This window comes from Tasmannia lanceolata, unplaced genomic scaffold (genome assembly GCF_043159265.1).
Source record: "Tasmannia lanceolata isolate RefF3 unplaced genomic scaffold, GAP_Taslan_0.1 ptg000008l, whole genome shotgun sequence".
Taxonomy (NCBI): domain Eukaryota; kingdom Viridiplantae; phylum Streptophyta; class Magnoliopsida; order Canellales; family Winteraceae; genus Tasmannia; species Tasmannia lanceolata.
Window position 1 is genome coordinate 39,047,529 of NW_027518685.1, and position 22,304 is coordinate 39,069,832.

The 22,304-nt window shown below is 45.4% G+C and overlaps 1 protein-coding gene across 1 annotated transcript; it reads left to right on the forward strand.

Annotated features, from left to right (window-relative positions):
* Positions 1-16,879: 16,879 nt before the first annotated feature.
* On the forward strand, positions 16,880-21,726 carry LOC143882962 (uncharacterized). The gene is made up of 3 exons (XM_077386336.1): positions 16,880-17,495; positions 17,580-20,674; positions 20,947-21,726. The coding sequence occupies exons 1-3, from the start codon at positions 16,880-16,882 to the stop codon at positions 21,724-21,726; spliced, it is 4,491 nt and encodes a 1,496-aa protein (XP_077242451.1).
* Positions 21,727-22,304: the final 578 nt, after the last annotated feature.

The following is a 22,304-nucleotide window of genomic DNA, read 5'->3' on the forward strand; positions in this document are numbered from 1 at the left end:
TAGGGGCAAATGAGCTTTTTAATTGTTTTCCTAATTGACAAGTTCTACAAATGTGATCTTTGGTGTATTTGAACTTAGGCAATCCTCTAACAATTTCTTTTGAGGAGAGGGTCGAAATGAGATCCATTCCGGCATGACCCAACCTCCTATGCCACAACCAAGAATCTTCACTAATGGCATTAAGACAAGTCACATTTTGGAGTCTAAGATCATCTAGTCCAATAGTGTAAATGTTATTGTCTCTAGAACCTATGAATTTCACTTTTTCATCTATATTATTTTTAACAATGCATTTGTCAGGGTTGAAGACTACTTCAAAACCATTATCACATAATTGACTAATGCTAATAAGATTATGGGATAAGCCATCAACATAAAGTAAATCATGTATGGGAGAGGTAGAGTTACCTATGGTGCCTTCTCCTTTGACTTTTCCTTTCTTATCATCTCCAATGGTAACGTCTCCACCATCCTTGAGTGATACGGATGCGAATTGAGTGAGGTCTCCTGTCATCTGTCTAGAGCATCCACTATCAAGGTACTATGTGTTATTCTTATTATGGCTTTTAAGGCATACCTACATATGTATAGGCAAATGAGATCCCTTAGGTACCCAAATCTTCATAATCTTGCTATGTTCATTTATTTTCACTTTAGAGTTCAATTGATTTTATCTTGTTTAGCATGCATGCAAGTAACTTTATAATGACCTTCTAAACCACAATAAAAATAAGTTTTGGTACTACTAGAAGAAGCCTTTAAAAGTTTGTTTTTATAGTTGGATATTGTAGTATTCCATTTATGTCCAAGTCCACTTTTATCACGTGACAATCTTTGAATATTAACAAGCCTATCCAATTTTAGTGAACTATGTTCAAATTTTTCAAAGAGTTTCTTTAGTTCATCAAATTCAAAAGATAGTGTACTATTTTCATGCTTTATCTTGTTGTTTTCAATAGATAGCTCTTGTCGATTTTCATTTAAGATTTTGATGGTAGCATTTAAATCATGAATTTCAACTTTATATTTTTCATTTTCATCATCTAAAAATTCATGGTCTTTCTTTAGCCAACCAAATTCTTTTGTCATGTTAGCAAGAGAATTTTCAAGTGATGCATTTTTATCAAATTCAATCTCAAGTTCATCATGTGCATTTTGCAAGGAATCTAGAACTTCTTTTAAAACAATGACATCATTTAAAGTATTTACCTCTTTGTTGTCGTTTGTTGAGGCTATGAAGCAAACGTTTTTTGCTAACAAGCAATCTTCTCCATCATTTTGTTCGCCTTCACTTTCAATTTCCTCATCCCATGTGGCGGTCATTCCTTTCTTGCCTTCTCTTCTCTTGAAGCGATTATTTGAGGTAGGCTCATTGTTGAGTGGACAATCCGGGTGAATGTGTCCAAGCTTCTTGCAACCGTAGCATCGGAGTTGAGAAGATCCGTCATCGAGCTCTTCTTTCTTCTTGAATGGAGGATTGGTTCTTCTATTTCTCATGCCTCCCATGTTCCTTTGCAAGAATTTGATCCTTCTTGTTAGGAGGGAAACTTCATCTTCCATGTCTTCCTTTGCATCTTCATTATCACCTACATTACAGGCAAAAGCAACTCCTTTTCCTTTTTCAATTTTAGTTTCAATTTCATGTGCTTTTGTTTTGAAGATCATCTCATGGGTTATCAAGGACCCTATTAGTTCATCTAGGTTTAATGTATTTATGTCCTTGGCTTCGGTGATTGCGGAGGTTTTGGATTCCCAAGACAAAGGTAGGGATCTAAGGATTTTGGTCACTAAATCTCTATTTGAAAATTGCTTTCCAAGTCCCCTTAGTCCATTTACAAGGTTAGTGAATCTAGTGTACATGTCGGCAATAGTTTCATCGGGTGTCATTTGAAAGAGTTCATATTGCCTAAAAAGATGATTCATTTTAGATTCTTTAACTTGGTTGGTTCCCTCATGGGTGACTTCTAAGGTGTCCCAAATTTCCTTAGCCGAATTCAAATTTGACACTCTATTGAATTCTCCGGGTGATAAAGCACAAATTAGGGAATTCATGGCTTCGGCATTGTAGTTTGAGGCTTGTTGTTCGGCTTCGGTCCAATCGTTTAAATTTCTAGTGGGTAATATATATTCATTATTAATGGCTCTCCACATTTGGTAATCTTGGATTAAAAAGATTTTCTTTTTGGTTTTCCAAAATCCATAATTTGTTCCATCAAAGTAGGGTGGCCTAGTGTTTGAGTAACCTTCATGGTGTTGAGGGTAGTTTGCCATTTTTAGAATCTTTACTCTAGACCGGTTAGGGTTTAAAAAAAATTAGAGACGAGGCTCTGATACCAATTAAAATAAACAAGAGGGGGGGTGAATTGATTTTAACACTAAATTATGCCTTTTGAAAATTTAAGTATTGAACTTAATTTGATTTTTTTTCTCTTGATTAGATTTTTGGTTAGTGCAAATAAGATTAAAACAAAATGAAATGCCAAACCAAAAAGGAATGAAAGTGCAAGAACAAGAAAGAACACACCGATATATAGTGGTTCGGGCAAAGCCCTACTCCACTCTTCTTAAGATCGTCCTTAAGGTTTTCCACTATGTGAGACCTCCACGATGCCCGGCTCCGAGGCGATTACACTTCCAAGGGATATTAAATGAGGATGCCCTTACACCTTTACACCGACTCTCCTTCTTCGCCGAGTTCTAAGCGATGCTCCCTAGGGTATTAAGGTAGGATGCCCTAGCCACCTTTACAAGAAATAGAAGTTGAATAGCTTGGATTCTCTTGAAAGCTTAATGCACTTTGTAGTCCCTTGATTGCTTCTTGAATAGTAGTTGCAAGTGAAAGCTCTAAATCCCAACTCAATAGATTTGCAAGTGCAAGGCAAGTTTGGGGAGAAAACAAAATCTTAAGCTCAAATGGATTTCAAGTGTGTTTGAAGGCTTAAGGAAGTTTTTCAAATGTTCAAGAGAGAGAAAATAATCCTCTTGATGTTGTATAAATAGCCTCTTGTAGAAATATGACCGTTTGGGGGTGTTGTTATCAAAAATCACAAATTAATTCAAATACCAACGGCTCTTTTCTCAGCTTTCGCGAGGTTCTCGGAGCGCCGAGAAATTCTCGGAGTTCCGAGACAAATTCTCGGAGTTCCGAGAGAACGGCCAGAGGAAGAAAAATTCTACTGGACCATTTCTCGGAGTTCCGAGAAAATGTCCAGAAGTGAAAAATACTACTGGACCATTTCTCGGAGTTCCGAGAAGCCTAAAAATCAGCAGACTTTTTATTTTTATTGCTTGTTTGATTTTGGGCTTTTGGAACTCAATTCCTATGATAAATTTGGAATGTTTATGAGGGTCCCAACATGTTGGTCCACCACATAACCATTCACTAAACCATTTTAGTTCTTAAGTGTTTTCGAAAACTCTTTTGAAAACCTTGCCTTGACTTATAAATCTGAAGAGAGAGGATGTACAATGATACCTATGTAACCTTCAACTTCTCTTTAGTCTTGGTCTTCAATTGATCTTCCATCTTGTGTATGCTTGCTTGAGAGATGATGTAAGCTCCACTTAGCTCATTTGACTCTTGTGTGGTACATCTTCAAGCATGACCATATAGTGTGTTGGTTTCTTCAATGATCAATCCTATCTTAAACACAACACTTCAAGGCAAATTGATTAGTATTCAATAACATAATCAATTATGTTTAGAATCATCAAAACAAGATAGGAGAGTAGACCCTTGGGCTTACAAAGCTTTCGACGCCTTGAAACAGTACCTCCAAACACCACCCGTACTAGCCAAACCTGAGCCTGGGGAAGAATTTTTGTATCTAGCCATCAGCCCTACGGCGGTAAGTGCGGTATTGGTCAAACAGAGCAACAAGAGGGAACACTCGGTGTACTATGTAAGCAAGACCCTCCACGGTGCGGAAGTTCGGTACTTGAACATAGAAAAATTCGCCCTCGCAGTTGTCAGTGCCGCCCGGAAACTCCGCCCCTACTTCGAGGCCCATCCGATAATACTTTTGACTGACCAACCCCTCAGGAGGATTCTCCAAAAACCGGAGACCTCGGGCAGAATGGTAAGCTAGGCCGTCGAGTTAGGAGAGTTCAACATATAGGTCCGGCCGAGGCCGGCCATTAAATCCCAGGCCCTTGCCGACTTTATAGTGGAATTCACAGCCCCTGCCACGAAACCAGCAATAATGGAGAAGACCAGGGCCCCCACCGGGCAAACGGCTTACGAAGACATGGGGCCCGACTCGACGGAACAGAGCGGCGAGATTCATTGGACCCTGCACGTGGATGGCTCAGCAGGTAAAACAAGACGTAGGGCAGGAGTGGTCCTCCGTGGCCCCGACGGATTCACAGCAGAGTACGCCCTCCGGCTAGATTTCACAGCTTCAAACAACGAGGCTGAATACGAGGCCTTATTGTGCGGAGCTCGGCGCAGAAAAGTTAAAGGTCTATAGCGATTCCCAGCTGGTCGTCGAGCAAGTAAACGGGGCATACAAGGCCAAGGGGCTCAGGATGAAGAGATACCTCCAGAAGGTAAAAGAGAAGCTGAAGAGAATGGGGGAAGTTGAGATTCTCCAGGTACCGCGAGGCATGAACAATCGAGCGGATGCTCTGTCAAAAATGGCCTCTGAAGAAACCCATGACTTCGGTACCGTGCTCACAGAGATATTGCTCCACCCTAGCATCGATGAGGTACAAGTCTTGGAAATTCCACCAGGACCAAACTGGATGGACCCCATCATGCGGTATCTGAAAGACGGAATACTGCCCGAGGATAAGCTGGAAGCCCGACGCCTAACCGCAAAGGCCGCCCACTACGTGCTCCACGGACCCAGGCTGTACAAACAGTCGTACACATGGCCATACCTTCGATGCCTGGTACCCTCCGAATCGGAGTACGCACTACGAGAGGTACACGAGGGAATCTGCGGAGACCACGGAGGCGGAAGGACCCTAGCCCAGAAGCTCGTAAGGCATGGATATTTTTGGCCTACAATCCTCAGAGACGCCCAGGAATTTGTCAAAAAATGCAGCCCGTGCCAGAGGTTCACTACCACCCCCCGTCAACCGGCCACCCCATACACCGTGGTGGCAGGGCCCTTGCCTTTCGCCATGTGGGGCATGGACCTGCTCGGGCCATTCCCAAAGGCCCCGGGGGGCCACACAATGTTGTACGTCGCCATCGATTACTTCACCAAGTGGGTCGAAGTTAAAGCCGTGGCGAGGCCAAATTCAAAAGCAACTGAGAAGGTTTCTTTAATCATGAAGTGGTCTGCCGTTTCAGAATTCCGAGAATACTCGTAACAGACAACGGACCCTAGTTCGCAAGTGCTGAATTCGGCAGGTTCTGTGATAATCTGAGCATCGAACACCGTTTTGGCTCCGTAGCACACCCACGGCCAACGAGCAACTGGATGTAACTAACAGGATCTCGATCCAAAGCCTCAAGAAGCGGTTAGGAGAAGCCGAAAAGTTCTGGGTAGAAGCACTCCCCAGCGTCCTCTGGGCCTACCGGACAACGCCCCGGGCCGCAACTGGGAAGTCCCCTTTTAGTTTGACTTTCGGGGCCGAAGTGGTCATTCCGTTGGAAATCGGCCTCTCCAGCTTTCGAACAGAGAACTACGACGAACACGAAAATTCCGAGCTCCTCCGGAACGCTCTCGATCTCGTGCTCGAAAAAAGAGAGCAAGCCCTCCTCCGAACCGCCTCCTACCAACAAAATATGGCACGATACTACAATGCCCGCGTAAAAAAACGCACGGTAAAGCCCGGAGACCTAGTACTATGGCGAGCGGAGGTCTCCGACCCCCGAAACTCCGGGAAACTCGCACCAAAATTGGAATGACCCTACTGGGTCGTTCGAGCGCTCCGCCCCGGGGCCTACCAGCTTGAGCACCTCGATGGGGCCCCAGTCCCTCGAAGTTGGAACATGGATAACCTTCGAAAGTTTTACCAGTAAAAAGGAAGGGTAAGGGCTGTGCTTTCTTTTAAGTTATGACGAATGTTTTGTTTGTTTTCTTTTTGTTATTTTCAGAGCAAATCCTTGTATTCTCCTTGACAAATTAATGAAATAGCGTTCCCACCTGAACTATGCGCATCTCCACTTTCCGGCCTATGATGAATAAAGGACCGGAAGGAGACAGGGAGTGGGACAGAGGTAGCATCTAGGCTGATCCCCCCGAAAATACCCTAAAATGCACCCCATGAAAAAAAAGACCTATCCTTTTTAAAGGGCAGGCAGGTCCCATCAACTCCGAGCTGATCACTCGAGAGGAAGATGGCCCTTCCACCAACAAGACGCCCTAAGGTGATGCCCTACAGAGGCGCACTAGAGGTATTCTCACCGACCAAATTAGAATTTAATAGCAACCCGCCACGAAGAAACCTACCAAAGAGCTCAACTGGCCCACGAAGCGTTGTATATATAAAAAAAAAGAGAGTTCAAATAGCTTTTACAGACCAACCACATTAATAGAACCATAAAAAGAAGCAAAAATCCCAAGGCGTCCGAGCCTCACCGACCCCCCGCAGAGGTCTCAATAACAGTAGAGGCATCCGGGGCAGCCACCGAATCCTCGACCGATCTCGTGGTATCCACTGGTTTCGGCAAAAGGTCCTCCGGAACGGCTTCCTCGGCTTCGTGCACCAACTTCTCCAAAGGGAAAGAAGGATCAACATCGCGAGTGCGCCGCCGGCATTCGACGAAAGCATCTATGTCGATATCCACGTTGAACGAGGCTGCGGCCTTGAAAAACTCCTCTGAACCTCACCATTCCTCCCGCGCTTTCACCAGCTCCTCAGCATACGTTTGTCGGGTCACCACCAAGTAATTTTCTGCACGGTTCCCCCCGTCCTCGGACATCTGGAGTTCCCCCTGGAGTTGAGAAACAGTGTCGTCAAGCACCGCCTTTTCGGCTTGGGCCTTCTCGAGGTCCTCGCTCAGCTTGCGGACTCGCTCCTCAAAAGCACCGATCTCGGACTCGTCCTCAACCATGTACTGCAGCATCTTCCTGGCATAACTTTGAACCTACATGAGCCCCCACCACAAGCGAACCATTAGAGGATCGCCGCATGCAGTCTCAAAGACAACAAGAAAAGGGAAGACGCAAGCGGAAAAGCCAGCCACTCGGTACTTACGCAAGACATAGAATGAAGGTACCGGGCCCCCAGGGCCCTGCGGGGGAAGTTTTCTAACTTAGCCTCATCGCCAGGAAGGGCGATCATCAACCCAAGCTCCACCCCAACCCGGGGATTCTCAAGGACGCCATCCTCAATGCCGATCTTCCAGTCAGGCTTAAACAGTTCTCCTTGCGCCCGGTAGCACTGCGGGGAAAACTCCATTTTCTTCAGGAGCAGCTTGGTCATAACCGACCCTTCCAGCCGGCTCGACATGTCCTCCGCAAAGGCGGCAGAAGAACGGGCCCCACGATCGGCTTTCCCTTATTTGGCGCAAGAAGGGGCAACCCTCTTGGCGGAAGGCTCCAACTCCCGAGGAGGAGACCTAGCCGTATCCTTCACTCCGACCAATCGACAGGAAGAACTAGATGGCACGGACGTGGGAAGCCTAGTTTGCGACCGATCTTTCCTAGCCCCAACCATAAAGCCAGAGGGAATCTTCTGACGGCTAGTCGGACCCTTCGCCGCCTTCGCCATAACCCCTTTTCCCCTATCAGCATCACCAGAAGAAGACATACCTGCTACAAAAAACAGAAGAGCAACAACAACTCAGAATGAAGAAAACGACAGCCAAAAAAAAATGGGGGGGGGGGACAAACCCAGGGAAAAAGGCTCACCACGATGACTGGCGGAACTCTCCCCCACCTCCTCGCCCGTGCAGCGGGCCCTCCTCTCTGCAGCACCCAGCAGACCGAACCTCCTCAAACCCCTCTCCCATCTAAACTCAGAAACATCAATAGCCTCTCCGGAGGCGAGCTTCTCTAGGTCAAACTTGCTATAGTCGGACTCGTCGGGGAGGGATTTCCTTCGTCACTCAAAGGAGCGCCTCCAAGAACGAGGGAAGCCCCAACCAGCATCCGACGGAGGAATAATAAACACATACTCCTCTTTCCACTTCTTAATGGAAGAGGGCAAGTTTGCCGCAATCTTCACCTGAGGACGCTGGGTCAGGTACAACCAGCTGTCCTCGCCCTTCACCAATGGGCTAAAGGCAACGCAACTCCTGAGCAGAGAGAGGGTAGGCTGAATCTTGTGAAGACCCGCCTTGGCCACGAAAGCCAAGAGAGTACGCCAACTATTGGGCGCCAGTTGGGAGGGGGCCACCCGGTAAAACTCGAGGGCCTCAACTATGATACCCAAAAGCGAAAACCTAATCCCTGCCCTAAAAGCCTCCATGTAGAAAGCTACCTCTTCCTCCGTAACGCCCTCACACACCTCATCCCTAAAAGAAGGAACCCTAATCCTCTAATCCTCGGGAATGTGAAACTCCCTTCTAATCCTCTCCGCCGCCCCTTCTTCCAAAGAACTCTTACAGGACGCCACTCGACCGGGGCGGATAACGGCACCGGACCGAATGTCCCTAATCTCCGCCTCGCGAGCAGAAGAAACTCGAGTGAGAGATTCAAAGGGAGCGGCCCCCAACGACGATCCAGAAGCCCCGGAGCTATCTTCCAACTCCCTGGGCAGCTGTTCATCTCGAGAGCCGCCGTCCCCGCCTTTTACGAACCGCCTCCTTTTTCTTGGCGGAGCCCTCTCCACTACTTCTACTGACTCGGTAGACGGACTCTAAGAACCGGTTGTGACAGGCATCGTAAAATAATCAAATGTCAGACGAAATGAAAAGCACAGAACTCACCAATGCAGATAACGAAGAAGGGCAAAAACCAGAGAGAAGTTGGTGAAGAGCAGCACCCAGAGAAATCGCCGCAGAAGAAAGCCCACTTCACCCAAGGAAGACGAAGAAATAAGGCGAGAATAAAATCCCTAAAAAGGCCTTAAAAATAGCTAGGGTTTCGACAACCGTCGATTAATCTCCCTCCCTGTCTAGTCGGATGGGACGCGCACACGTGGGACCTATTGGAGAATTCGAGGAAACCGCCAGAAATCGAAGCGCCATTTCCCCCCTGACTGAAAAGACGTTGCTACCTCTACCACTAAAAAACTTCCCCCAGCAAGCCATCCCTACAACGTCCCCACCTAATGAAAGGAAGGGCTCGGATTTCGAACCACCCGCGCATGCCCAGTTTCAAATCCTTGCCACCTAATCAAAGGAAGGGCTCAGACTTCAAATCGCCCACGCTTGCCCAGTTTCAACTCCTCCGCACCTAATGAAAAGGGTCCGAAGATGGGAAACCGAGCAAAGAGATCCGACCTCAAAGCCACTAGAGGAAAAATACGCGCCTAGACCCAGAGCCACGACACAAGAGCTCGACATACGAACCCATTGGGCGGAGGAAACTAAACCGCCAGGTAAATGCTCGGAACCCCGCGCAGGGTCAGGCAAAGCCGTCGCAATTCCTCGAAACAAGGAAAATATATACCAAACACAATGGAAAGGGCCGTGTCCTATAAAAGCCCGGCCTCGCCGCCACCACTCCCCCTCAAATAAAACTAACCACCACACAGATGGGAAAAGCAGCATAAGAAACACGGCACAAACTCATAAAGAAACCATCCATTCACGTCCTTTTAGCCCACAGGCCTACAAAAAGAGGGGGAATAAGAAACCAAACATAGGGCACGCAGGCCCCAAAACCCCCGACAAAAAGGGGGGAGAAAGGAAAAAGAAACAGGAAAATGAAGGAAGCCAGAAATTAATCGCTCGAATGACCAGAAGAAGACTCCTCTCCCGAAGGGTCCCCCTCCTCCTCCCAGGAGCTCTCCAGCAAGGGGTCTACCTTGTATTCAAGCAGCTGCTCGTTGAGGGCGTGAACCTTTATCTGCAACGCCTCGTTTTCCCGCTTCAAGTCATCAATCTCCTTACCCATCTTCGAGACCCGGTCACGTAGTTCCATCCCCTGCTGATAGGCCCTGGAGAAAAAAGACCACTCCTTGGCAACGCAGGAGCGAGACGACTTGTCCTTGCTAGGCAAGGAGGAAAGGCGAAGGGGGGGAAAGCCCGAGTCCCTCCTAGCCCTTTTCCAACGGGCCGTAAGGTCCTCCTCCGAGTCAGAGGACAGGTCGGGGTCACTTGAGGATTCCTGGGAAAGAGGGGCTTTGCCCCTAACTCGCGAAGGGGAACCAGACATGTTACCGAAAAAAGGGAAAAGATGCGGAGAAACGACCTATCTCAGAAAGAAAGCAATGATAAAATGCCGGGATGGTCTTCCATTTATAAACCCGTGGGAGAAACCCTTGGGTCTCAAAACGAGGTAACCCACCCGACACGTGTCTCCTCCCTATCGGGTGACCGGCCGGAAGCCACATAATGACGCTACCATTCCCCGGGAGATAACCGCCTGACAAAACGGCACGTCTCCTCGTAGTCCGGAGCCCCCATAAATGCCCTCACCATGGCATCGTTTGACCAGACATTACTCCCTTGGCCCATTCAATGGACCAAAGGAGTAAGGGGGTATTATGATGAGACATAAATACGGCGCGACTCCCAAATCTCGCCACGTGTCGTCCATGCACCAATGGAGCTTAATCATCATGAAGAAAGGTGCTGATAAACGGCAAGACCATATGGTTACGACACGTGTCACCTTCTCGCCGTCCACGCCTCATCATCACAAATTATGGAAGGGATTACCCAGCGAAACCACGCGTGCCGTCAAAACAGGAGAACGGCCCAATCCTGCGAAGGAAGGTTTTCTCTCCGTGATGATGAAAAGGCCCGCACGCCAACCCTTAAAAGGAGGAGAAGGGAAGAAGAAGAAAGACATCTAATCTCCCCCAAGACAACCTGAAAAGAAAGAAAGAGGGAAGGCAACGACAGAGGAGGCCGGGAGCTTAGTCCCACTCTCCCTATTAGTCCCCTCCGACCCATCCACCCACATACCAAGAAAAGAACTTGCGCCTTGGCCTTGGTAAACTGTAGACACCCCATTTTGACCTGACCCAAATTTCCCAAAAATTGAATAAATCCCGAAGTTTGAGTCCCGAGACCAAATTCAAAGTCCTTCAGAATCAAGTTTCAAGTTTGCGAATCAATTCCGAAACCAATTCCCGAGATCGAATGAAAGTTCTAAAAATCAAGCTCCAATTGCGAAAGAGCCTGAAAATTTCAAAATTATTGGAAATTATTTCTCAAAATATTCCGAAAGCCCGAGTGATCTCCAAATCCCATTGATATTCTCCGTTCAACCGCCCCGACCTCCTCTTTCATCTGTGCAAAAATTAGAAAATTATCAAAATATGGGTGTGTCAATATCATCTCCCTGGAAAAATATCTAGGAGAAAATAATTCGCCCTTTCCCCTTCCTTGCTTAGACCACCCCCCTGTAGCGCAGAAAATATGCTAAGGAGGGCTGTCCGAGGAAGAAAGGGGAGGCATATATATTTTTCCTTTTAGAAGAGGGGAGTGAAACAATCAAGTGGGGGTGCCCATTAATAGGAAGAAAAGGCAAGTAGAGTCTAATGGTAGGAGGATGTAAAATCACCTTGTCCTAGGGGTATTCTGATAAAATGGGTGTTGCTTCCTTTGCAAGCAATAAACATGGGCTGTAGGATCTAAGAGGCAAAGTGGAGGGCTTGGATTAGACTAGGGCCTTCTAGATTCCTTAGGGTTTCTAAGATTGCATTAGGGCGAAGGCAAGGATCAAGGGCTAGGGGTAATCAAGAAGAATAAGATGCCAAACGGAGGGTAGGGATTGGATTAAAAAAGAAAAAATTGAATATAAAACGAAGAGAGAGCTCGTGAACGAAGGAGGGATTTTCTTTTCTCATTGTTTCTTTTACAGAGAGTGAGAGCGAGAGAAAGAGTGGAAGAGGGAAAGAGAGAGGGAGAGAGGGCCGGGCTTCTTCTTCTTAGGTGAGAAAACTCGCCGGAAAACCGAACCCCTTCATCACTATCTTCTTCTCCTTCAACCTGACACCCACCAAACCCATCTTACCATTTACCACCATCCTCCACCTTCTCCGACCACACCTCGTCGGAATCCGGCGAAGCTACCATCGGTTACCACCATCTTCCTCGGCCAACAACTCCACGACCTTATTTTCCATTCAAACCCCATCTCCCTTCCTTCACCAGCCACCTCCACCATTAGCCCATCTCTACCTTCTGCAAATCCCATTTAATCTAAGCCAGCTTCTTCTTCCACCGCAATCCTCACCTCTGCAATTTCAGCCGCCACCGAGCACCATCACTTTCTTCATTTTCACCCCCAAAACCCAAACCCTCTTCTCCAAATCCCCACTCCATTACCGCCGACCATTAAACCCAAACCCAAACCCTCTTCTCCAAATCCCCACTCCATTACCGCCGACCATTAAACCCAAACCCAAACCCTCTTCTCCAAATCCCCATTCTCTCCACCATCATTAAACCCATTTCACCCTCACCTCTGCATTTCTTCTTCCACCAAAACCCACCTCACCATCAAACCCATCTCGGTCATCTTCCCAAATCATCCAAGCCGGAATCCGGTAAGAGTCCGGCAAACCCATTTTATCTTCCCCCATTTCCAGCCAAGCCATCACCTCTCAAACCCATCTTTATCGACCAAACCCATTTTCTGCCCATTTAAACCCTATTCCATTTAATCTTCTCCGGCAACTTTCTCTACTTCAGAAGAAAATTCTGAGGAAGGAAATCAACTCATCGTTGAAGACAAGGTGATGTCCGAAAACCCCTTGCATTGCTTTGGTTGATTCTCGTTCACTGGATCATGATGTTCTTGCGGGCATATGCTTATGCTTGAACTGTTGTGCTTGTTTCGATGGCATGTTTGTAGGCTTCTTTACAATTTTGGAGTTTTGGAAGAATTCATTCATTTTATGTGTTTCCTCTGATTAGGGTTTTGCATAAATCATACTCCTGATCTATATTGCTTATGGTTAGGGGTCATGTTTTCTTCGTGATCTGTGTGAATCGCCTTTGATCTCCGTTGTCAAGTTAACTCTATATCTTGTATAGTTTCTTTTTCAGGTGAAAACAACACAAATTCAAATAGGGCGTTCAGGGTCTTTGCCTTGTGGTTAGAATCCATTTAGTGAGAGTAGTTGTTGAAGACTCTATGGAATCCCTCATATGAAGGAATGTCTGCCCCTTACCCATTGAGAAAATCCAATTCAATTCTCTCATTTTCTTTGCTCCTTCAGTGCTTATTTTCCCTTTACCATTGTAATTTGAGATGGAGTTTGGATTGCTTGGTGGGCCAATGCTTGTCTTGAAAACATCCGAATGTTTGCCTTCACTTGTCTTCCTGTTGAATCATATAGTTTAGATGTGTGTGGATCCAAGGGCATAGTGGGGTGCATTCGGGTTCAGCTTTCTTGTGATTCTTCATTTGGGCATTCGTGAATTTAAATCGCTATCATCAGGAGTAATCTTTTGAATTCTGATTTTGGCCTTCCCTCTCGATATTTGTGCTCAAAAATCTGGAAAAGGCTATCTTATATTGGAATTGAAAATTTTCCATATTAGTTAGTAATTCCTTGTTTAAGATCTGAAGTATAAATTATGCTTGCCTTTTGAGCATAGTCTAAGCTCTCAGATATCGTTTAGCTTCTGATCGTCTTCCAAACCCGTGAAAAATCAGTGATTCGTAATCCTATGTTCTTACTTAATTGCTCTCTTTTGTTCCTGCGTGAAGATAATGACACCACATCACTACATGTTCTTAATTGTGTCCCTTCAATATATCTACAGATCAAGTGAGTGTGTTCATATTCGGTCTTCAAGCAACTCGCTTTGTCTCGTTCCATTCTAAGTGAAGGGGCTACGATGATATTACCAGGAGCTCCTCCTTTTTCTTTTCTCCGTCTCTCCCATCAACTTCTTTGTCGATTTTCAAATTGCGTTTCGGAGTCTTAGAGCTTGCTCTTGTTGTCTAGATCTTCATTAGAGTATTTGGGATCATCACCAGCGTTTAATCTTTTCGTCGATTTTCGGGAATCTCCTCTCAAATTCAGGCTATGACGGACGGCAACCTCTTGAGCCAAAACCCCCTTTCAATCAAAAGGGATAAAAATACATAAAAATCCAAAAACATCAAAAAGCACTCGAAGGGTATTTCGAAAAGCTGTTTCGAACTACGTTGGCTTGATCCCTTTTCACAGGGTACGTAGGTAGCTTGGGTCCACCCAAGTCTAGTCAAACCTTTTAATAAACATTTTTCAAACCTTTTAATAAACATTTCAAAACAAAAACAAAAATGGGCAAGGATGATGATCGCCAGGTCACTCGGAGTCCCCTTTTCATTCCATTTCCGATTTCGATCGTGGTTTTCCGGTTTTCATCGGCTTTCCGATGTTTTATCGGGTTTTGGGACGGGCGATGACGTAGCGTGGCCCCTTTACAGGGATTGTCCTCGCTGAGCCGAACGATAGGTCATGACGATCGCGAGAATTGTCCGATCTTCAGCAGATTAGGATCGATGGGCTTGATTCCTTTTGAATCGCCCTCTGAGCCTATCGTGTGTTCCATTTTCTTTTCCCTGGCATTCTCGGTCCTCATGTACCGTTGATTTTCCGATTCATTTCTTTCCCTGTATCTTTTGGCTCATTGTGTGTTTATCTTTGACTTTTTATGTGTTACTTTGGCTTGCTTACTTTTCTAGCACGAGATTGATTATTATTTTCTTAGCATTATCTCTTACATAGGCTCGCATGCTAGTGTGTTTATTCTATTGCTTTGGTAGTGTACTGCTTTGCTTATCTGTCCTCTCACTTGCTTAGTTGTAGCATTTATTCACCTTATCTTGATTATCTGCTTAGCTGTAGCTGTGCGTGCGGATGTTACTGCTTTCCTAGATGTGATGGGTTAGGATTAGATGCGGTGAGTTAGGATTTGGATGTTTATTTTCTTTTGCCCATCCCCGGGTCATGCATGCTTAGATAGACGTTTCTTCAGGGATACTCGATCCCATTTCACATGATTTTAGCCCAAAATTCTTCAAAATTAATTAAAAATGACATAAGAGACCAGGTGCTTGCACTTGGGCGAATTGGGGGCGCTTAATACCTTCCCCATTCCTCATCAGGCACGGACTTTTGTATCTCTGGTTATCCGTTGCAACAGAGTATTTTATGGGATCCAGGGCCTACTTCCTTGGATGACGACTCTTCTTTGTTTTACGTACATCTTGGTTCCGGGCTGGTCCTTGAATCGAGAGGTATCTCATTTATATCGCCACCCATGCTGTGAGTGGCATCATTTCGAGAGTTCCTTGGTAGAGCTCTCTTTCACATTGTGGAGGTCTCAGAGGATCGAGAGGGGGATCACGCGTCCCTCGCTCACCGTCCTCTCGGGATCGGGGTCCACAGGCTGGCGACTCTGCTGGGGAGTTCTTGAAACATTGCCTAACTCTGTAAATATGCCATTTTTTACTAATTTTAAAGAAATCTGGGTTAAATTCATGTTAAATGGGAACATTTTCGCTTAGAATCCAGGGGCACCAGATAGGTGCGTAAATAAAACGAGGGAATCACACACTGCACATCGTGTATTATTATATTTTTTATTTCTTTTATTGATTTTCATTATCATTGGTTCCACGGGATAGATTCAATGCGTGCCCGACTGGGATGTCATTCCCTGATGGTGCTGTTGAATCTATTTCCAAGCTATGCGCCGGCGCTGCACCCGTAAACACTCGGTGCACTTGTGTTTACAGCAGCCGATGAGCAATGAAGCATACTATGTATAACACTCGGTGCACTTGAGTTATACATATTAAGTATGGTTCATACGCATAGTACCTGATAGATTGAGTCTGGAGCCCTACTTTGTTTTATATATTATGTATATACTTACTGACTTAGTGAAACCCAACTAGGAAGTACCCGTGTTTATATATATTGCATTCATACGAGGACGAACATGTGTTGCTTACACATGTGAAGCCTAGAGTTAGGAACCTTGTCCCATTTGTAGACTAGGGTAGCTCACCTTGCGTGGCTACAACACGGTCCTAGTACACTCATCAGTCTGTCATCAGTCGAGACCTCCTTGACTCTGTCAGAGCAGACTAGGCTGGTGCCCCTGGTTAGGATGTATATATATGTGTGTATTGATTTTTAGATTAGGGTATATTTTTTTACGTTAGGTTTTCCTTCCTAACCTAATCTGCTATCCCTATCTATCCGTCTTTCAGATTATGATCAGATCATTGGTTTCACTTCATCATCTTTCTAGCCTGATCTATCTTCTATGAGCCTGATCCTTTGTTTGATCCTCATCAAATCCCATTCCACATGTCGATTGTGAGTCTATCTTGCCATTATCGCTACCAGAGTATGTGTTCTTGTTGAGAGCCCTGCTTTATATTGACCATAACGGCGTACTCTTCATGTTTAGTTGCTGAGACCCTCCTAGTACAGTCGTTATGCTGCCGAATTTTCTCTGAATACCTTGAGTGTGGTCATCATCCTTTCAGGCTTGTTAACAAATCATGTGCTTACGTTACCCTGTCTCCATGTACTGTCGTTATGCTGTCGGATTTTAGCTAAAAACTTTGAGGGCAATCACTATCCTTTGGGGTATTGATAAACCATGAGTTGGCCATGCCATGATCCTTTTGTAAGACCGTTATGCTGTCAGATTTTTCTTTTTATCTGACACACCTTGAGTGTAATGGCAATTCTTTTAGGTGTAATAGGCCATCGTGACCCTTCTCACGATTGCTATGCTGGTGGTTTTACCCAGGGAAAGGATGCATCTGTATAATCTTTTGTTTCAATTTGCATGAAATATTGTCATATGATTACCTCTTATTAAAACCTAGTGTTTGTGATGTCCATGGCAGGAGTCTTACCCGATCGTTTAAGCATCGCTCCCCGAAAGGTTACCGGTTCTAAGCCGGTTTGGTCTCGTCAAACATCGAGACTAAGTCGTTATTCTGCTTCACCAGTATCTTCTAATCCTGACCTAATGGCTGAGTCTACTGAGAGCAGTTTCATGATTGAAATGAGAGAAATGATGATGAACCTTACCAGACAGATGTCAACCCTTACAGAAAAAGTGACACGTCTGGAGGGTCAGGCGAATGAGAGGTCTTCAACCTCGAAGGACCTTGCAGTCCAGAATCCTCCAACTGGAGTCCATATCCCAGTCAGATCCATGCAAGTTCCTGCCTTTGATTACGATGAGGAGCAGTACGCTGAGGAAAATCTTCCGCCATCTCCTGCTAGAGCCGGAAAAGAGAAGGAGTTATCTGAGAAAGTGGACCAGTTGGCTCTCGAGCTTCTGAATTTGAAAAATTACAATCCAAGGAAAATAGACATGTCTGAATTCTCGATCTTCCCTGGCGTCACTCTCCCTCCCAAGTTCAAAATCCCTGACTTTGCCAAGTATGACGGATCTGGGAGTCCTAGAAGTCATCTGAAGATGTACATCAATGCGCTTGAGCAGTACGGTCTGAATTCTCAGCAGATGGCTAAATTGTTCCAAATGTCTTTATCAGGCGTGGCATGTAAATGATTTCTGACTTTGGATTCAGCTTATACCAAGACTTGGGAAGACATTGTCGAAAAGTTTATTGAACAATTCTCTTATGATGACGGGGTTGAGGTCACTCGTCGAGACCTGAAAATGCTCAAGCAGCAGATCCATGAGCCGTTCAGTACCTTTGTTAAGAAGTGGAGGAGAAAGGCAGCTCAGATGACTAACCGCCCATCTGAAGAAGACCAGCTCAGCATTATTGTCAAAAATCTCTCCAGTCCTTATGCGCAGTATATGGCTACTCAGTACTATCCGGATTTTAAGCATTTCATCCACACCGGGAACATGACAGAAGATGCTTTAGCACAGGGTGTAGTTCTGAAGCATTACGTGAATCTGAAGGAGGGTAAAAGACCTATCACTGCTCCCAAAGAAGTGAATCAATTGGGGACTTCTCGCCCGCCTCCAAGAAATATAGTAATGGGAGGAGAAAAACCCGTTCAAAGGCCAAAGAAAGAGTTCACTCCGTTGCCTTACACCCCGTCATCCATCATGAGAAATCTTGTCAGAGATGGCGTAATTGAACTCTTGCCACCAAGACCTCCCCCAGACCCTCTTCCCAGAGGTTTCAGAGAAGACCAGTTCTGTCAGTACCACCAAGGTCCTGGGCACCATACTGATCGTTGTATAGCCCTGAGATACAGAATCAAAAAATTGCTAGCAGTGGGTGACCTTGTTCTACCTGAACCTAACGTCACTCGAAATCCCTTACCCAAACATACCGCTCCCCCTCCACCTGAGATAGGAGCCATCTCTGATGACAAACCCTTTGTTGATCCAACCTCTCTTATTTGTGCCATAACTCCTGCAACTCCCTATGTCTTAAATTTCGAAGAAGAGGAAGAAGAGTGTCTTGCTGAGCCTGTCATCAATCGCACTGCCCGAATTCCTTATCTTTTCCAGCCTAATGAGGAAGACCAGGTGATTTACCCATGTGTCTATCAGAATGTTGAATCCACTGTCCATCAAGTAGCACGAACTCCATATGTTTTCCAGCCCGATGAGGAAGATCAGGAAGCCCGAATTCCTTATGTTTTCCAGCCTGATGAGGGGGATCATGAAGTTCGTCCTTATGTTTTTCAGCCTGATGAAGAGGATCTGGAGATTGTTTGTGATGAGGTCTGCCACGTTACTCGCGGCGGGCGTGTCTTTAAGCCAGCCGAGTTAAGGGTTGAGAATCCCGCTGAGTTTGCCAGAGCATCAGAGTTGTTTAAGTCGAAGTCAGATGAAGAAGACGAAAACCTCCTCTGGCAATTAAAGAAAACTCAGGCAAATATTTTGATATGGGGTTTACTTATGAACTCTGCAAAGCATCGAGAGGTTATACTTAGAGAGCTGAATGCCGCTAAAGTGTCTGTTGATATCACTCCGGATCAGTTGGTCGGACTTGTAGCTATGGCCCGGGTTTCTAAAACCTTGTCTTTCATTGATGAAGACTTGACTCTCGAAGGTCGCAATCATAGCCGCCCACTCCGAGTCACCGTTTTCTGTAATGAGAAGAAAGTTCCTGAGGTTTTAGTTGACAATGGATCTGCTTTGAATGTTTGTCCTCTGAGTACCGCTACTGCCTTAGGATTTGAACCTGGTGAATTCATCCCTTCTGAACAAGGCATCTTAGCTTATGATGGTACGAGGCGTGATGTTGTTGGAACTCTAGCCACAGAAATCCAGATTGGAGGTGGAATGTTTGAAATTGAGTTTCAAGTGTTAGACATTAAACCATCATTCAATTTGCTCTTGGGCCGACCTTGGCTTCATAAATACGGAGTTGTACCTTCATCATTGCATCAAAAGCTGAAATTCATCAAGGGTAACAGAGTGGTAATGGTTAGAGGAGACCCGGATCTAGAAGTTGGCCAAATTTCTCAGGAGCTCATCATCCCGGCCGCATTAGAAAAGAATGAAGATGTCAGTTTGACTGGTTTCTCACTGGAAGTCACAGCTATATCAGTGGAAGAAGCTATGAATGAACCTCTCACCTTCCTTACAAGCTCGAACCCCGCAGTAGTCCGTATGATGCGCAAACAGGGCTATGTTCCAGGAGCCGGGTTAGGTCGCCACCATCAGGGTGTAGTTGAGTGGCCGAATATGGGTAAAGCAATTGGATTGTTTGGGTTGGGCTATGAACCTACAAATGAAGAGATCAGTGAGATGAAGAAGTATATGCGCAGAAAGGTTGAGCTTCGTCGTTTGGGGATAGATGAGCCGAGCAGGTTTTACAGTTTGTTGAGAAGTGGGCATTATAGGAAAGAAGGAGAGGATTTCGCCTTTTGTGGTTTTGCTGAGCCTTGGGTCGATACAATAACCCATGAAAAGCTGCCAGGGTTTGAGATCTTCTTTGAGATGGAACTACCAGATGAATTCCCCTCCTTGCAGATCAATGAAAAGGAATCTGAATCAGACTGGGCTGACCTTATGGAGCCGTACCTTTTGGAATCTCTGTTTAAGATCGATTCACCGGTTGTAGCTATGATCGAAGAAGATGCGCCACTTCTGAACCCGCAAGCCATGATCACCTCAGCTGAAGGAGACCTCACCAACTGGAGTTCTTATGTCTTTCCTCAGGTTGTTATGGAGTATGATGACATTCTTGTCAATAAGTCTTCCAATGTTATGGAGTCTGGTTATGAGTCAGAGTCTGTTGATGTGTCTGAAGTTGAGTTTGAGTTGTCTGATGTAGCTACTGTTAAGCCCGAGTCCACTGATGGGACTGATGCCGAGTCTGTTTCTTCCCTTATTGAGTCCGATGTTGAGCCTGAGTCAGGCGCGTCCGAGGATGTACTTGCAGTTTCTAATGAAATGAATATCTCTTCTCAGTATGTCTCTGTGTCTGCTCCTTTATTTGATGAATTCAATAATAATAATAATAATAATAATAAAGAACCCTCCTCGGATGAGGATGCCGACGAAACTCCCCTTGAAATCAAGTATATGATTAAACAGGGGGAGGAGCGTCGAGCAAAGCCACTTGAAGAAGAAATTGAGACCATAAATATTGGCGATGGAACCGAAACTCGGAAAATACGAATTGGCAAAACATTATCCCCTGAGGAGCGGGAGGAATTAACTGAGCTACTTAGGGAATTCAAAGAAGTCTTTGCTTGGTCCTATAAAGACATGCCGGGATTAAGCGAAGACATTGTCCAACATCGGCTTCCCTTAATCCCAGGTGCCAAGCCGAAAAAGCAAAAGCTTCGGAGAATGAAACCTGAGTGGGCCTTGAAAATTAAAGATGAGATTACTAAGCAACTAGAAGTGGGTTTTCTCGAGGTGGTGGAATACCCTGAATGCTTGCAAACATAGTACCGGTGCCTAAAAAGGATGGAAAAGTTTGTATGTGTGTAGACTTCAGAGACCTGAATAAGGCAAGTCCGAAGGATGACTTCCCTCTGCCACACATAGATATCCTGGTGGACAATACGGCTGGTCATGCATTGCTTTCCTTCATGGATGGGTTTTCAGGATACAATCAGATCAAGATGGCGCCCGAGGATATGATCAAAACAGCTTTCATAACCGAATGGGGAATATATTGTTACAAGGTGATGCCGTTCGGACTTAAGAACGCAGGAGCGACTTATCAGATAGCTGCTACTACCTTGTTGCATGATATGATGCACAAAGAAGTAGAGGTTTATGTGGATGACATGATAGTCAAGGCTAAGACCAGAGAAGAGCATGTTGGGTCATTGAGGAAGTTATTTAAGTGTATCCAAAAATATCAGCTTCGTCTTAACCCAAACAAGTGCGTGTTTGGTGTTACATCTGGGAAGTTATTGGGTTTCTTGGTGAGTCAGAGAGGAATCGAAGTCGATCCTCAGAAGATAAAAGCTATTCAAGAAATGACTCCACCAAAAACGGAGAAGCAAATCAGGGGATTTCTTGGCAAGGTGCAATACTTGAGACGATTCATAGCACAGTTGACTACTATTTGCGAGCCGATCTTCAAGCTTTTGAAGAAGAATGCATCAAAGAAATGGGACGAAGAGTGTCAGCAAGCTTTTGAAAAGATCAAGTTATGTCTGACCTCGCCTCCAGTGTTGTCACCAATTACGCCAGGCCAGCCATTGTTGTTGTACCTGTCTGTGACTGATACAGCGATGGGATGCATGTTGGCCCAGCAAGATCCAGAGTCGAAGCGATAAAAGGCTATATATTATCTCAGTAAGAAGATGCTTGAGTATGAACAGAAGTATACTCTGCTCGAGAAAACTTGTCTGGCGCTGGTTTGGGCTACTCAAAGGCTGAGGCATTATCTGTTATCAAATAGGGTCTCACTCCTTTCACGGATGGATCCCTTGAAGTATTTGTTTGAGAAACCAGCTCTCACTGGAAGAACTGCAAGGTGGCTGTTATTATTGTCTGAGTTTGACATCACTTACGTCACTCAGAAATCAATCAAGGGGCGGATAGTAGCGGAGCAGCTGGCTGAAGTACCCGTAGAAGAGGTTGAGTATTTGAAAACAGAGTTTCCGGATGAAGAGATAATGACCGTAGAAGACGAAGCCCCAGAGACGACCTGGTCTATGTTCTTCGATGGAGTGTGAACAAGCAAGGTCGTGGTATAGGGGCAGTACTGGTATCACCGAGAAAGGAGCACACCCCTATATCAATCAAGCTACAATTTGAGTGTACAAACAACATGGCAGAGTATGAGGCATGCATTGCTGGTCTCGAAGCAGCTCTGATTTTGAACATCCAAGACATCGATGTATTCGGAGAC

Bases quoted from the DNA above. Each gene is read 5' to 3' on its own strand.
- LOC143882962 (XM_077386336.1), top strand. From the start codon at position 16,880: ATGGCAGGAGTCTTACCCGATCGTTTAAGCATCGCTCCCCGAAAGGTT. The intron at 17,496-17,579 runs GTCTGAATTCTC...CTTTGGATTCAG, and splicing joins CAATGCGCTTGAGCAGTACG to CTTATACCAAGACTTGGGAA. The intron at 20,675-20,946 runs GTCTTTGCTTGG...GACCTGAATAAG, and splicing joins TACTTAGGGAATTCAAAGAA to GCAAGTCCGAAGGATGACTT.